Genomic DNA, 16,764 nt, shown 5'->3' on the forward strand with positions numbered 1-16,764 from the left:
TTATGCCTGAAAGATGATAGCCTGAATAAAGTTGGATCCCCCTTGCTGGGAATGCACTGAATCTTGCAGCTGACTGTCCTTTATTAACCCAGCATTTGTCTTGAGAAGTCCTGGTGAGGTCATTAGTCTGGAAGGTCACTAGAGATCTTAAGCAGAATTGCTTTTCAGGCCAGGAAAGGAGACTGATCATATAGTGAAGAGTAGAGCAGTGCAAGCAGACACTTGTGTTAACCTTTACAGTATTGTTTCAAGACTGAAATTCCTGTTGCTGCAGCCACTGACTTTTATTTTCTGTCCAATCTGACTGATGCTATTTGAAGAGGAAAAGATGAGTTTTAGCCTTTGGTACACAGCCACATACATACTTCTTACACTTTGGCAGCTGCCTCGGTGTGTACAGACATACTCACCTGTTCAGATGACAGGAGAATGAGGATTCTTCCATGTCCGTAGTATTGCAAGTACAGGGCATCTATGCATAATCTGTCTGATACCATCCCTCAAGGCTGTGCTTTTGACTTCTCAGGTGACTTACAGCAGGAAAGTTTAAATCAGAAATAAAGACAGTACAGACATGTTGTTTTCCCTGCACAAGCTGAGAGCAGTACAGAGGGAATTTTATTTTCTAAGTGTCAAAGGAAGCAGGAAGAAGTACCAACATGAGGGCTATGGGAAGTGCAGTAAGAACTAAATCTAAATACAAGTTCTGTGTTGGCTACATAAGAACACAGAACCTCACTGATTAATTACAAAAAGACACACAGGATATTGTTCTTAAAGAAAGAAACCTGCCATTTCTTAGTTTTCAGCTGAACCAGCGATAAAGATGTAAATGGTTTTGGAGCACCCTATCAGTGCTAGAGTAGAATACTGATGTGCACGGAAGGGGACCACTCTGGTCCCACTAGCACCATCTCAACCCTGACCTGGAGGGAAACTCTGCTTTGCAGAGTGTACGGGGGATTCAGTAGCCTTCTGGGCCTAAGTTGAGTTGCTCCTGAGCAGACAGGGCCAGGGCACCACTGCAGGAGAGTGGTTGTGATACAAGGTAACACCTGCTCAGAAAACAGACAAAAATACTTAATTCCCTAAGGAGTTCAGCTTGGGTGCAGAAGGATCGTCTCCACCTTTCTCTGGCAGAGAAAACACCAAGCCAGAATAGCATTCACTTTCTTCATTTAAGTTATAAATCCATAATGAGGGTCTTAATGTTGACAGGATGACAGTGCAAGACCATTGGGATATGTGGAGTTATTTCAGCTAGACTTGCACACACAGTATGCATGGGACACAGGGCACCTTCTGCTTCTATCTAGTGCCTAATCATCAGGACCACGTCAAACACTTCACTTAAAAGGAGCAAGTGGCTAAAGCAACCACCCAAGCCTCTAGTGCCAGGTCAAGCCCATCTAATCCAGATTCTTGCCCTTTGGCAACAGGAGCATTCTTCTGTTCATTATGGTTTCTTAAACTCTGCAATTTTACGGACAGTCATGTTTCAATCTATACAACACCACATGAGCCTACCTTAAAAGGCAGGCATCTGATTAAGGCTTTCACCTGAAATACTAAAAAAAGAAATTCTTCATGTTAAACAGATCTGGTAACAGCAATACAGCTACTGCATGAACAGAAACTATGTTTCAACCACAGTTCTGGAGTCATTTATTCTGGTAGATCCAAGTATACTATACGGACCTATACAGTGGCACACAAGTAAAACAGTCACCTGAAAAAAAAGCACTCCACTTCCACTAAACACTTGCTAACATACCTTAAGTTCCTAAAGACTCATTTAGTTTATCATATCAGAGTTAAAAAAAAAAGGCTAGTGTCACAGTCTGATGGACACTCAACCCGACTCTTTAGTGTATGAAGTTTATATCAGAGTGACACTGTAGCAGAAAGTTTTGCTCACTAACCCATTCATCCATTAAAAAACCTGCAGTTGGCCAAGTGTCAAGGTACTTGTCTACATAAAAGTACAAAGAAAAACTCTTACTTCAAGGTTTGCATTATATTAAAAATAGTTTTGCTAGTAGTAGGTCAGTATTTGTTCCAAGTCTTTCAAAGCTCACCTTGACTTGGCATACAACATAGGCAGTGTCTATCCATTCCTAGTACATGGATGCAGTTGCTTTCCACAGAGTTCAGAAGGACCTGTACTGCAGAACAGATATCAGATGAGACCTACTTACTGCTCAGTGAAATATACACCCCAGAGCTACATGTGCGATCATATTAATATTTAACATTAAATAGTATAACTCCTCAAGATCCATCTTTTTTTGTTCTGCAGGCCCTGAATTACAGTCTAGTTCTTTATTTTCTTTCCTTCTGTGTAGCTCTAAAAACTGCAGAAGTGAAAAAGACTCATCTCCAGCCTTCTTTTCCTTATGGTTAAAGGCAGACAGACCAGAAGCCAGAGCAGGTGGATAAGGGAGGAAAAAAGTGGAAATGCAAAAGTTCATCTTTCATTATACCCTCAGGTTTCTTACTGCATAAAACTGTATTGCACTAATCCTTTCTGTCACAGGGAGATGCTGTCGTGTTGTTAGCAAGGAAGCTAAGCTTTGTATTGAAGTGATTCATCCTGTTACAAAGATGGGGGCAGCAAGAGCAAGAAGGGGAGAATTGTTTGGTCATTTTCCATTTTTTTAAGCACCATCTGCTAAACTGGAGATACAGAAATAGTAAGGGGCAGGAATTCTACCACACAGAGAAACATAGTGGAAGGCTTGAAATAACAATCCTAATAGAGGGCTTATGTCTGCTCCTGCATTCATCTTGAGAAGTCATCAACATTAGGTACATATGAAGAATTAAATGCCTCCTAATGTACTTAATTGTGCAACTAAATCTTGAAAGAGTATATTCTTGTCTGGCTACAGCTGAGGATTAAGAGACCTTGAACTCCATCTGTCATTCATTCCTTAAACATCCACTTCCTTTAGTTTTCTAAGCTATTGGCCTCAGTTACATCCTGCAGGAAAGCACTTCATTACCAGGTCAAACAAAGCATTTTGTTTTAAGCCATTCTGCCCTGGTGATATAACACTGCTGAGTATCCCTTTTGCCCTGCTTTCAAGAAAGCATCATTAGGTTGCAGCTGACCTCTCACTTGCCCCATCTATTTTGAGGTCGTCTTCCCCCCAACACATTTCCCCTCCTTTCCGTCTGTCCAGCTATTGAATGTGCTCTGTATGAAGCCACTAATTACTTTCAAGAGCTTACAGTTACTCTGAATTAACTAACCAAACAATCAACCAAAGTCATGGTGAGGATGCATCCCACTTTTATCTAAATGGGTTTTATAATGTCTTTTTCCTGGATTTAATCCACTTTAATAAAACCTGACAGTCAGTCTCCCTTGCTGACTGCTGCAATTATTTATCATATGATTCACAGTGGCACCTGAACTTTCAGTCCACTGCATAGCAAACTATGCAAAGGCAGTTTGTGGCTTTCAAGTAACCCATATTATTTACAGGTAACAGTGGTAGCTTTACAGCTAACATCATCATTAGCATCCAGACACTAAATATGTTAATTTACAGCCACACAAAATTGACCAGAGGACACATTCAAATGTGTGCTTGGCTTGCTACTACTGTGTAATTTCAGATCGTTGCATGTAGCTGGAGTGCAAGGGAGGGGACTGCACTGTGGAAACTGGCATCCTCTTCTGAACTAATCTTATCTTGGGTCATCAGCAAGTTCTGCCACCTCCCTGTGGGTTGTCCTCTCCTGGTCATACAGCATAGCAGAATAGTACAGGCTACAAAGAGAGCTTGGAAGGACAGACTGCCATGGCATGGTTATAGCACCTTGCACATTACGTCACAGTTAAGGATGTACAATTAGGAACCTTTGAGGCCTGAGTTGAATCGCTTGTGGGTGGTGCTTCAAGGATTAACACTGCTTTAATGTGACAGAAGAGCTGATTTGTTTAGGGATAAGAACCCATTCTCTGCCACCAAAATAGCACTGCTTATATGAGTGTGTAGCACAGCAACAAAAAAACCTGGTAGAGCTAAGCTCCATCATGTTTCTAACAAGTTCACATGAAAGAATAAACCTAGTTCTAACAAAACTAAATATGTAGTATTTCAGAAAGTTTAGCTCCTTGTCAGTGCTGTGATAAAACAAGACTCAGTTTCTCTCGAGGATACTCACACTTCCAAGCTCAGTTTTTACATCCCCTAGATCCACACACCCAGATCACTTCAAGGCCATGCTGTTCTGACTTGTGGCAACCCCACTCTTTCCAGGCCCTCAGCCTCAAAGAGACATCTGACAACACTCCAGATTTCTGACAAGCAATACACTGCTTAATCAGTAGTACAACACTCCTCCGAAAAGAAGCGTAGGAAAAGTCAAGGCTGTAAGCAGGCAGAAAGGCCCAAGCCCTTTGGGGAAGGCTAGCCTAGGTGGTGCTGTTAAATACTGCATCTATCCAAAGAACCAGAAAACAAGCACAGCTGTGGGCCTAGGGTGGGGAACTACTTTCAGGAGGCTCTGGGCTGAGCTGGTAGGAAGGTAGCTGCAATCTCCTCAAGCAGGGCTTCCCACCAGCAAGCATGTGTCTGTAACTCTAGCACTAACACTACAGTGAGGAAGGAGCAAGGATCTTGTGGAAAGGAAAAATGCTTGTATAACCTGTTCACATCATTAAATCCTTCTTTAACTATTTACTCTTAAAACTCGTACCTCAGTGACTGAAGCACCTTCCGCAAGCTTTCACAGTAGCAGTCACTAGAGAGAGAAGGCTCATGAAGGGAGGGCTCAAAGTTCAGGCTTCCCACCAGCCCCTGCCTGGTCAATCGAGGTCTCTGTGCCTGTTTTCATATGGCAATGGCATAGGCATATCATCATTGCTGATGACCCACTCAACAACAAAAGAACTTAGAGCAACAGTTCACCAGCATCACAGTGGGTAAAGAAGATCACCATCCCACTGTCTACTCCCTCAGAGACAATGAAATGCTTTGAAATAGGCAGGACTAAACACACGAGATGTGGTTTCTGCAGATGAGAGGTCTTTGTATGATGAATAAATCAGGCTGAGCAAATTCAGCCCTCTCTCACAAGAGCAATGCTAAACAAAGTGTTCATAATGACAAAACTAGGAGTTTTTGCACAAGATGCAAAAAGTGATGGGGGGCCATCCCATTCCAGCATCACTTCTGCCTCAGCTGTGCAGGCCTTGGATGGGTTGAAGGCTTCTGTGCAGACAGGGAAGAAGCGCTGTCGACAAGATGCTTCATTTACTTGCTGTCAACACAAATAAATTGATAGCGAGTCTGCTGACCCCACTCACTTCATGTTCTTCCTGCAGCAAACTCCCACCAACATTCACATCTTTTTTTTTTTTTTTTTTTTTTTTTTTTTTTTGGAAAAATACTTGTTTCAGTGAATTAAGATGCACACCTTTCCCAGAAACAGGCAGGTGAATCCTCTGGGACCCATGGGATCCAGCTCTGGGACTGGCCCACTAGGAAGTACCTGGGAAGATCAGCACTCTGTTCTGCTCCCACTCCCTCTCCTTTGTCAGAATCACTGCAGGTGTATCCAGGTCCCAGTTGTGGCCAGCAAGAAATCTCTGGAGCTAGGCACAGCTCTCTTCACACCCGGATCTGGTACCCATTGAGGTCTGGCATGGCTTTGGAATCAGCAGGCTTCTTCTCACCAGATGGCCTGTAAGCAAAGAGGGTAAGTACTATTCTGAAACTGTTTTTTTCATTCAGGAGGTGCTGCACATAGAGATGGCAGCACATGAAAAGGTACAGGAAAGCTTCAGGCTTATCCTACACTACTGAGGGCAGGATTATTCTACAGTAACTCTCCCAGTGGTCTCCACAGAAGAGAATTCAGGTTAGGAAGAGTAGGAAGCCCAGTCTGGTACCCCAGATCAGTTTCAGGAAAGCAATCTCACTGACAGCAGTGTAATTATTGGAATCTCTTTGGGGCACAGGTCTGTGAGATGCCAGAGCTCAGACCCCTGCATACGGTTAAATATCTGCTATCAAGATCTCTGTCTATTTCAGCTGCCTTCCTTCTCCCTGCCAAAACAAACACAAAAAACCCCAAACCCCAGCTGTTTCCCCACTCCCCAAGCAATGATAAACTCATAAAGGCACAGACTAGGGAAGAATGCTACTGCAGGTCAGAGAAGTAGCCCTTGTTATAAAGAACCCCAGTAAGACATCAGAAGGATCCAAAAGCTGACAGCAATGTGTAGTGTGTGACTAAAATGGAGGTGCTCTATATAGGTCTCCTGCCCAGCAGCTGCACTCACCGTCGGTCCCCACGGCTGTTGCGCCTATGGGGGCTAGCCTGACCTCTTTGTGGGGAGGAGACATCTTTCTTTCTGTCCTTGGTGGGAGATGGTGGCCCAGTTCCTTTGCCAATCTGCCAGAAAAATTCAGGAAAGAGCAACATGAGCAGACAACCAATATGAGTAGCAACCAGAAAACACAAAGCCTAACAGTGATTAATCATATGGGAATTACAGACAAAAAGGCAAGGCAAGCACATCAAAAACGCAAAAGCCAGAAAAAAATAACTACTAATAGTGACAGCTGTGGCTTCAAGTACTGTATACAGTCCAAGCTTATTGCAGCTGCAGTACTGCACGAGCATCCATTAGGGAACCAGCCTATATACAGAAGAGTCCTCAGCCTCCAATTCACCCTCTACTCCAGCACCATCTAGGGCAGCCTCCTACTACTTCATTCCCCCAGCACACCACCAGCCAGGAAAGACGGTGGATGCAGAAGCAAACTGCTTCTCCGTCCTTGCTGCTTACCTTCAGCCTCATATCACGGGCATGCCTCTCAAGCTCTTTGCGGAAGTCTTCTCGAGTTAGCTTGTCTAGATCCAAGATGGAATGCTTCCACTCAATCTGCTCCACACTGTGTGGGTCATGGGACACACAGTGGCCCAGTTTCACCTTTTTGAGAGTGTGCCAGCAGCGGCGATATGCCTCCTCAAAGTCAAAGATGAGTTCACTCAGTGTGCGGAAGACGGGCGCTTTGTACATGAGCTCCTCACGTCGGCTGATGCCCAGTGCCCCATAGCGGCCTCCAAAGTTCACCCCCAGCACAATGTGTCGGAAGTAGTTCCCTGAGAAGTGGGTTTTGAAGCTGATGGGGAAACGGTCCAGCGTGGTCATGTTGTTGGTGAGGTAACTGACAGCAGCCACTATTGAGGAAACAATTAGTGATACCATTTTCTTGACAAGATACTTCCTTCCTCCTCCAGACCCTCCCAGCCTGCTCAGCAGACTCGCTACTGATTCAGGCATCAGATAGGTAGGATTTGTTCCCCAGATCAAAGGTCCGACTTGTTGCAAGCTTCCCTACTTTCATCTGGGTCATGGGGAAACCAGATTTGGCCTCCTCGACAAAACCCTCAACAAAGGGAAGTTAATTTCAAGGCAGTTTTGTGATGCAGAAGTTGCAGTGCTAGCACCTCAAGTGTATGTATTCCGTAGCTCCCAAACTGTTCATGCTGTAACATTATTCCCCAAGTTGTTTTAATCTGTTTTACTAGCTACTGTTTCACACACAAACTGAGGCCCTTAAGGACAAAATACTAATCAGACTACCCTTCTGAACCATTCACTTCCCATCTCTGCCCCTCCAGGTGGCTTTCTCAATGTGCATCGAGAACTTACAGCCTGAGTGACGTAGACTAAGCCTGGAAGATGGCTAGGAAAGATGTGTGCTTAGAGATGACACATGTCTAGAATTAATAAAGGTATTGCCTAAGCTGGCAGGCAGTGTTAATAGTAAAGTGACATACACCATAATTAGAAGTTGGGGAGGATCCCTAACTTTTTAAATGTAGAACACATGCAGGCAACATTGCAGTAAGGGTACAAAGTAAGTCCACAGAGGACTTCCTGACCTAACTCTAGCTAATATTTTTGCCCCTCTTTAGATGTTCCTTAGATTCTTCCTTTATCTTTTTCTCATATATAGAGTTGTCCAGAGTAGCATCACCCTTCTTGGTGAAGGAGGCGCAACTTCAAAGAACTAGTTCTGATATTTCAGAGAATTGCTTGGATTTGGATTTTTTTGGTGGTTTTCTGGGACAACTGGGTAGGGAAAACAGAGGGATGTGGGGCTTGGCAACAATATTGTCAGCAGCCTGAAAGCATCATAAGGGAGCAGAGGAGAAAACACAAGGATGGGCAGACATGCATAATTCCAAGAGGAAAGGATACATTCCCAGGATCACAGCTTCCAGGCATTTTATTGGCAGGGCCTCTTTGGTCATTTCTTTGGCCAGGTCCATCAGCCTGCAGAGTGGGACAAGGGAAAGACGAGGACAGTTAGAGGGTTTGTGCTATGCAAATGTGGCCAGTTTAGCCCTTTTGCACTATATATGTAAAGTAGGCTTCCAGCAGAGAAGGTGGCCCACTGAGGACAGGGAACAGAAGAAAGCATCTTCTTTAAGAAGATATTAAATCCAAACCAGGTCTCTACCACATGCTGTTGCTGCTTACAAGGAACTTCAGTGAGTTACAGCAAAGCTGGCTACTTGGCCAACCTCTGTTCTTAGTGAGACCACAGTACTTGGCTCAGTGAGTTCTAGTTGGACACCAATGTGGCCACAAGCAGAAGCCTCAAAGAACCAAAGGCCAACAAGGTTTGCCTCACAAGGTTCAAGGACAGTGAAGCCCTATTCTCTGGCATCAACTCTACTCTCCATTCAACAAATACTGTGGAGGAGCCATTGTACTGATCAAAACACAGGACATCTAGGGTCACATAAGTCTATGGATGAGACCAATAGTAAGAAGCCAGTCTTGGGAGACTTTCAATATGCTGGCCAGGAGAGTCAATTAACATCAGTTGCTTATCTCCAGGAACTTACAGAGCACAGCTCTTTCCAAAATTTGCGGTCAGGAGAATCCCCCTTCTCCTTCAAAGTATGAGACACCAAAAGCTTAGTGAGAGTAGATTCTGCAAAGGCACTCACAGGAACTATGAAGTTAGACCTGTAAAGATACTTGGCTTTTACAAAGCTTGTTTAGGGTAGGACCTAATTTCAGAATCCATCAGAAGTTTATATAGTTATATGTTCTATATACAGTTCATATAGTTAGAAGCAGGCAGAATCTGCACACCTTGAAATACATTTATGTTATTTTATTTGATTTACTGATTCACGACAATAAAATCTACTCTTGTCCTTGAGAAAGGCCAGACACAGCTCTGCCCAGCCATGCCTCAGGCAACAGACAATAAAGTCACCTAAAGCAGGATGGAGCTGCAGTACTGGAAGCTCTGAGTGCCACCCTGACCTTGGCCAGGGAACAGAAGGAAAAGCAGTGGGCCCCAACATTGTAAAGCAAGGATTAAATGCTGTAGAGGCTGCCAGCACTTACCCAGTCAGAGGTCTGCTCTTCTTAATCTCAAAGAATTGTGTCCCAGTGTGATTGTACCTGGAGGCAAGAAGTTAAAGGCTTGACAGCTTGGAAAATAGAGTTTGAAGAAAACCTGTCTGAAGAACTTCCATATTACTTACTACTCTTACAGTAAAGTCATGATCCCACAAATATAAGAGCAACACAAGAAAGTGCCCACCTCCCTCTCATGCATTTTTCCCATTTATAGTCCCTCCTTACTTCCACTGCACTTCCTTCTTGTCAGTTCTTCTTTCTCCTCCCCACACACAGGTTTCCACTCCATTTCCCAAAGGTCAGTGCTGACGGCACATGCTCTGCTCAGCTTTCCAGTTACCAGGGCAGAACATAGTTTGATAGATCTCTGCCTCCTCTGGTCTACCTTATTCTAAGACTGACTAGGACTCAGTCCAGAGCGCAACCACCTTAGATGGGTGAGAGGTGTCAAAAGATCTGCCTCCTTACTGTTTTTTAGGGCTGAAGCCAGAGCTAGCTCTGTATCTCATCAGTGAGATTAGACTGTGCATGATTGCACGTACCTGCTGTCCAGCACAACAGGGATGGAAAAATCTCATTCCCAGGACACAGTGACATCGGCAGCTTTTCATATAAAGGGTTAGAATACCACAGATGCACAAAAGCAGGGCAGCTGTCTAACCTTTAGACAGCTACAGAGAAGAGTGTTCAAGTGGGATGACCTGAGAAGCAGTAGTTCTTAACACCACAGCTCACTCATACCTTACCAGTGAGGTGACAGTTTGTAGTCTATCTAAGACCTGGCTGTCAGGGTTGCAGATGTGAGTGTTTTTAACAAAATGGCCACTGACCTAAAAGGGTGGGTAGTGGGAAAAGGCCCTTGACAACATGCCTGTTTGTTACATGGAGTGAAGAGGATCAGAAGGTAACGTGGGCAGAAACAGAGCAGCAAAACAAACCATCATCCCAAGTCCGGCTTCCTGTTTTCAGGGAGCAAGTTTCAGTTCCCCTCCAACTACATCAGAATGAGCTCTTCTGCTCCCTCTTCCTGGATTATCACACCAGTGACTAACACAACAGTAAAGGATACTGAAGTTCCCTGATGTAGCGCTGTACAGCTTCCAGGCGCTCAGGGATGGGGGTGGACGGCTGGAACGTAGGCACACTTGGTATGGGAATCTGAAATGGGGAGCAGAATGTAAATCACTGCTTCCAAGCCTCTCTAGCTTCTTGCCGAACTCAGCGGCAGATAACTACAGGGAGTGTGTTCCTCTGAAACCAGCCCCTTTTTGCTGTCTGAAGTGATCACACCAGAACATTCCACTGTTTCCACACTGACAACTGGGAAGGGATTCAGAATGAAGCACCACCACAGAGCTGCAAGAGAAACTGTGTGAAAGAGTCCTGCATTTAGGCAATGTTACATTGGAAGAATTAGATAAAATTAACTGACAAGGCAAGATGTGAGACAGGAAAGTTATCACCTGAAGGAGCTTGGCCTCATTTGAATATGCAAACTGGAAGGCACAAAACAAAAATCAGATGAGAAAGGGAGGCAAAAATGGAGAATGAGTTTTCCCAAAGCCACTGGAGCATGGAGCAGTCTTGTAAGCAGGGTATAAAGGTCCTTCACTGCCGGTGAGTTGGCACTGACTAGGACACAGGCTTCACAGCATCACGACTCCCGCCTGCAGTGTCTGTTGTTTTGAATTATGTGGTCAGAGAATGATTTCTGAAAGCTCACCATTTGGACTGCTGTGCCGTTCTGAGGCCTCAGCCTTATGGGTCCAGTCAGATTTTCCTCACCATTTGCTTCACAGGGGACAACTGCAGCCTTGTCAGCAGCTGAGAAAATGTGTCTAAGGGAAGAGAAGGGTCCTGTCCACAGGACAAATACAATGGAGAAGACACAGATTTGGTGTTGATTGACAGACTTGGAGAAACAGCCCGGCATTTTCTCTCTGAAGGATAGCTTACGCCTTGCACACCCCCCTCTGATACCAGACTGCAGCTTTTCACAGCAGTTTGATTTTCAACATTTCAGTTCCTCTTCAGACTTCCCCCTAGAGATGGGCTATCCCCAGCTAAGAAAGAGCTAGTCAGAACCAGATCTTCCCTTGGGCCTTCTGCTCCGCTGTGCATAACTGCCTCTGCTGGCCATGGCTTTGTAGCCACTTCTCACCCTCCACCTGTATTTCTGTGGTCACTCATTTCCACACCTCCTTCTGCTCTGGGTTGGCATAATTGATTGGTGAACCAGGTCCAGTCACCTCAATCAGCAGAAAGCCAAGCCAGCAAGCATGGGTAGCTTTCAGTCAGATCAGTTCCCTGTCCTGGTTTGCCACATGGTTGCACTCTGCTTTTGCCTGCACAGTACAGGGGCCAGAGACTGCTTAACCTTGAGGGATGGGCTGTCGCTGCCTCTGAAAACCATAATGTGTAAGTGTTCTTAAGCCTAGGTCCAAACACCACCAGCAAGTAAACGCTGAGCTAAACTCAATCTCTGTCTATTTTCTTCCATGTTTTTTCATCAATCTCTCTTTTTTTTCTTTTTTCCCCAACCTATGTAGCACCATTTGGCCACTGGTACCCATTTTCACAGCCCCTCCTGGAGGTGCCAGTTGCCATCTCCAGTGCCTCATTTCCATAGCCTGCTTGGAGCAAGCAGAGGCACTGCCTGACTTACTTGCAGGAGATGACACATGAACGGCAGGAGCAGATGTGAAACTGGGTTTGTTCAGCCACAGCAGGAGCAGGGAAGGCTCCAGAGAGCAGCTCAGGGATAGAGGAATCTGTGGAACTGCACGAGCTGAGTCAGTTTGGATGCTGTGAGCTGACACACTGAGCCACAGGAAATAATTTCCAGCCAGAAACAATGAAAGAGGTAACAACCAGGACAGGCTCACTATTTAACTTTGTTCCATTTCTTCAGCATGGAGGCTTCCATGCTTTCTGGGTAAAGACTGACAGATTAAGTACATGTTGATGGCACAAACTAATGACTGGATAGATACTTCTCCCTTTACTAGTTGTGCAGACCCCCAGATCTCCTTTTCCTCAAAGGACTGTGCCATGCTGGACAGTGTAATGGCAACCAGTTCAGCAGGGGACTAGTTAATACAGAAGAGCCTCCTGCACCTCAAGTAATTAAATTGATGAAAGTACAGTGTGCTCTCTCTCTCTCTCCCTGATCTGGGCCTGCAGCCCAGACTGGGCTACAGTTTCTTTTGCATCAGGTCTATAGCATTTTAATGGGGCAATTGAAACAGGAGGAGAGGAATAAGGTCTCCATCCCCACAATGACAGGATGGGAGACCCTAACATTTTGTCCTTACCCAGTACCATCCACTGCACGTTTGAGAAGGGCTATAAATATTAGGCAGTCTTCACAATCCTCCAGAAAGCAGAGAGGAATTTATTTGTACAACAAAAGATAGGAAATCAAATCTATTTTGCTTTCCTTTTAGTTATTCTGGAAGCTGGCGGGAGAGCTAGGAAGAGAGCCCAGATTTCCCAGAGCACATACCTCTGCCAGGCTTAGCAGACTGACTGAACATGCCCGTGGTCCCTCATCACTTGTATGGAGGGCTTGCATCACCCCACTCCTGGATTTACACACCCCAGCAGGCTGGCTATATGCGTGGGATTGGGACTCTGTTTTAAGAAGGGGGATCCTGAGAACAACAGAGATTTTCAGATCCTAAATGGGCCGTGCTGTATATGAGGCAAGGCAGATGCGAGCAAGGCACAGACAAAGCTCCACCCTTATCTGTATGACAAAGGTGGGTTTTTGGCCAGCCTAGTGTAGCAACAATTTATTTTATGGTGCTTACATGTATCCAAGCACCTCCCTAATCATCCTTTTGCAAGCAACATAAGAGCAATACAAATCCCAGTTGTTAGCCTGACTAAAGAAACTGGATTTTCCTCCCCTCTTTATGTATGAATCCATTAGATGCAACTCTTCCTGTCTTTGTCCTCATAACCACCTCATTTAAAACCCATAATTTCTTAATGAGGCAAGCACACATCGCTTTGGATTTTCAGTGTGGACCCATTTGATGGTCCCAGCAGCTCCAACCAAAGCAACCCCATGCTGTTGCTAGAAAAGAAACAGCCTGCAGGAGGGTGGCTCTCAAGCCCAGTGTGCATGGCCAATCAACTATGTCCTGCCACTGTGGCATGGCTCCCTCAATGTCCACTCACCCCCAATCTACTGGAAGGAAACAGAGACCAGAGGAGATCTCTGAGCTCTCACCCCCGAGTCAAAGACATGGCCCCTGCAGCTGATCTGTGAACATCTAAAGTCTGATCACAGCCTCCTGCAGTCATCTTTTTTTCGGGTACTATGTTTATTTATGGACAACTCTTTGGAGAGTTATTTCCCCCCAGACCCAATGCTGACTACCATTCAAAGCCAAAAATATCACAGTAGGTGAACCTCTGTCCAGTTTCCAATACCTGAAAAGGCCTGTTCACCCTCCAGCACATGGAGAATACCTGGCTTTTCAGAGGAGCTAACCCTGCAGACTACACCCATTGCCGTACTTCTCATCTGTTGCATCAGCCATTCAAAGAAACTTGATGGAGGCAGGTGATGATATAAGCAGTCCTCAAAGATAAAAACACATCCCTAGAAGGGAAAAGGAGCTAGGGAAACAGAGCCATCCATCCTTGCTGCTTCCCACATCCCAGCATCCTCTCAGCTCTATGCCAAATAAGCTTGGGAATGGGACCTCAGATTGCAGAGCACAGAATAGTTTATATATCTGGTTTCCAGGGGTGCTAGCAGATGCCAAATAAATGGATAGCCCAATTTCACCCATTATTGCAAGAGCTCATACCACTTGTGCCCCCTGACTGTAACCCTTTGGCACCAAGACTATAAAGTGAGAAGAGTGGCAGAACTTCACATTAAGACCAAAACCAGAGACTGAACATTGTATTTCCCTCCCCTCATGCACTGGGCTTTTGTTTGTGAACCTTTTTCTTGAATTTCCTTCACCTCTCCTTGTCAAATCAGCCCAGTTGGTCAGGAAATGGAGTAGTGTGTGTTCTGACTGATCTGAAACATGTTTTCAGCCTTCACTCAGGCTCAGGACAAAGTCAGAGGAGAGGAAGGAAATCTGAAAAGGAAGGAAAAGTCCAGCAGGGTTAGAATAGGGACTGTAATCAGGACTCAAGATTTGTTCTGGTTGCTGCCACAGGTGCCTATAACTCCACTGCACAAAAGATGTTGCATCACATGCTTCTCCAGAGTTACTGGTGGAAAGCAGCATGGATTGCCTGTGCGCTATATAATAGCGTGTTCTTGCAGACTTTAAATTACCTTCCCAGGGAGGTAAAGTCCTTGCTAAAACAGCCTGAGCATAAAAAAAATGTTATGGTTTTGTATTTGTGTTTCCTCTGATAGTGGGATGGGAATACTCTCCCAACCCACCAATGGAGTGACACACCAAATGTTTGCAGTGTCTTTTGTTCACAGGAGGGAAAGGGGGAGATTTGTCTCCAGCTGAGGTGCAACACACATAGCAACAATCACAAGAATTCACATGCTAATATTTCAGTATGGAACAAGGCTAAGTGAAACAATCACCAGTTCCTCTTTTCATAGAGTCCTCTGCAGCCAGGCTACGAACATGCTCAAAATCACATCTGACCCTACACACCAGGAACAAGCTCTGCAAGCGTTCACTAACTCCCCTTTAAACTCTCTGGCGTCAAGAGTCTCTTTTCTGACAGACACCGTTCTGTGCAAGAATAGCTTTTGGTGTGGGAGACGGTACCCAAATCTAATTTCTTCATGTTCAAAGACTCACCTCTGCCTGTAACCCTAACCCTCCCGCCTCAAGTATTCGGACTTTTCTAAATTTAACTCTCCTCATCTTTCCATCATTTACCCAGTCTTCCTCTTGAGCGCAATCCATCTCCCTCCCAGGCTGCTCACACATGAGCCACCTGAAATCTGTTTTCCAACGAGGCCTCAGAGGAGGGTGCTGCTCGCCACCAGGGCAGGGCAGAGCCCCGCAGCACCCTCCCGCGCTCCCAGTTACAGCACGGCTTTGCTTCCTGCAAGCGCACCCTGGGGCCCTTTTCCTAAGGGATAGCTCCCGAGCTCGGGGACCCGGCCTCCGAGGGGGAGAGGCGAGCGGCCCCTCCGAGCGGGATGCCGCCGTTTTCCCTGCGCGCCTCGGCCCGGCGCTCCCGCGGGACCCCGCGCCGCCGCAGCCCCGGGGGGACGGGGTGTCTCACCTTGGGCAGGTCGGCGGCGCCCCGGATCCTCTGCGCCACCCGATCCCCCTCGGGGTGGATCCTGCCCACATGCCGCCACATCCGCTCCCAGGTGGGCTCGTCGACGGGCAGCCCGCCGCGGTTGACGAAGAAGGGGACGCCGCCGTCGCGGAGATCCTCCTCGCCCTCCTCCTCCTGCTGCTCCTCGTCCCGCGGCGCTGCCGCCGCCTCGCCGGACGGGGGGTGCCTGGCGGCGGCCGCGGCCCCGCCGCCCCCCGGCATCGCCGCCGCCCGCGCTCAACGCCCGCCGCCCGCTGCCGGGCCGCCGGGGGCCGCGCCCCGCATGGCCGGCAACCGGGCACGGGGCGTCACCGCCCCTGCCGCGCCCCCGGGGATATCAAGGCGGAGGGCTTTCGGGGAAACGGGGAGCGCAAGCCTGGCGGGGCGGCGCCGGGTGCCGCATCAGGCCGCCGCGGCGGGGGAGGCGCCGGCGGCCCAACCGCCCGCGGCAGTGACGGCGGGCACCGCGCGGGGCGGGCCTGCGGCCGGGGCGCCCCCGCCGCGCCGCCTCCCGAGCGCTCCGCGGGGCGGGGGGCCGGGCGGGGACAGCAGCCGCCGCGGCGGATGCTGCATGCGGGGTAACAAAGCCCCCGCGTGGGGCGGCGCCGCGATGGGCCGGACTGGGCTGGGCGCCGCTCCCCTCCTCTCTGCTCCGCCCTGGGTCGGGCAGCGCGGGGTCTCGCAGGGCCCGGGTCGCGGCGAGCGCCCACCGCCGTGCCTGGATCCGGCTTGCCACTGTCGGGGAGCCGGGGCGGGCAGGGGTGCTGCTGCCCGCGGGCGATAAGGCCGGGCGCCGGGTGGCAGGGCGATAAGGGAGGCGGGGCGGGAGGATGGGAGCGAGCCGCTAGGGGGGGATAGGGGCGGGGCCACGGCGCAGCCGTTTAACGGTCGCGGTGAGGGGCAGCGCGCGGCTGTGCGCGGAGCCGTTAGTGCGTGTCCGGTCGCGGTGCCCGCCGGGCCGCGGTCTGCGCTGCGGCGTTAGGTGGGTGAGGGACGAGGGGGAGCGGGGCCGGGCTGGACGGGCCCGGGAGGTAAAAGCACCACTGGGAGTGGGGACTGGTTTCTGTGTAGAGGTATGTTTG

The 16,764-nt window shown here is 47.8% G+C and overlaps 1 protein-coding gene across 1 annotated transcript; it reads right to left on the bottom strand.

The window, feature by feature from the left end:
• Positions 1-577: 577 nt before the first annotated feature.
• On the bottom strand, positions 578-16,550 carry VASH1 (vasohibin 1). Its single transcript, XM_030485326.1, has 7 exons — positions 15,644-16,550; positions 10,482-10,570; positions 9,398-9,454; positions 8,231-8,305; positions 6,809-7,190; positions 6,299-6,411; positions 578-5,697 (listed from the first exon to the last, which is right to left on the bottom strand). Exons 1-7 carry the CDS (start codon positions 15,902-15,904, stop codon positions 5,625-5,627), a joined length of 1,050 nt encoding a protein of 349 aa, XP_030341186.1. The 5' UTR covers positions 15,905-16,550; the 3' UTR covers positions 578-5,624.
• Positions 16,551-16,764: the final 214 nt, after the last annotated feature.

This window comes from Strigops habroptila, chromosome 4 (assembly GCF_004027225.2).
Source record: "Strigops habroptila isolate Jane chromosome 4, bStrHab1.2.pri, whole genome shotgun sequence".
NCBI lineage: Eukaryota > Metazoa > Chordata > Aves > Psittaciformes > Psittacidae > Strigops > Strigops habroptila.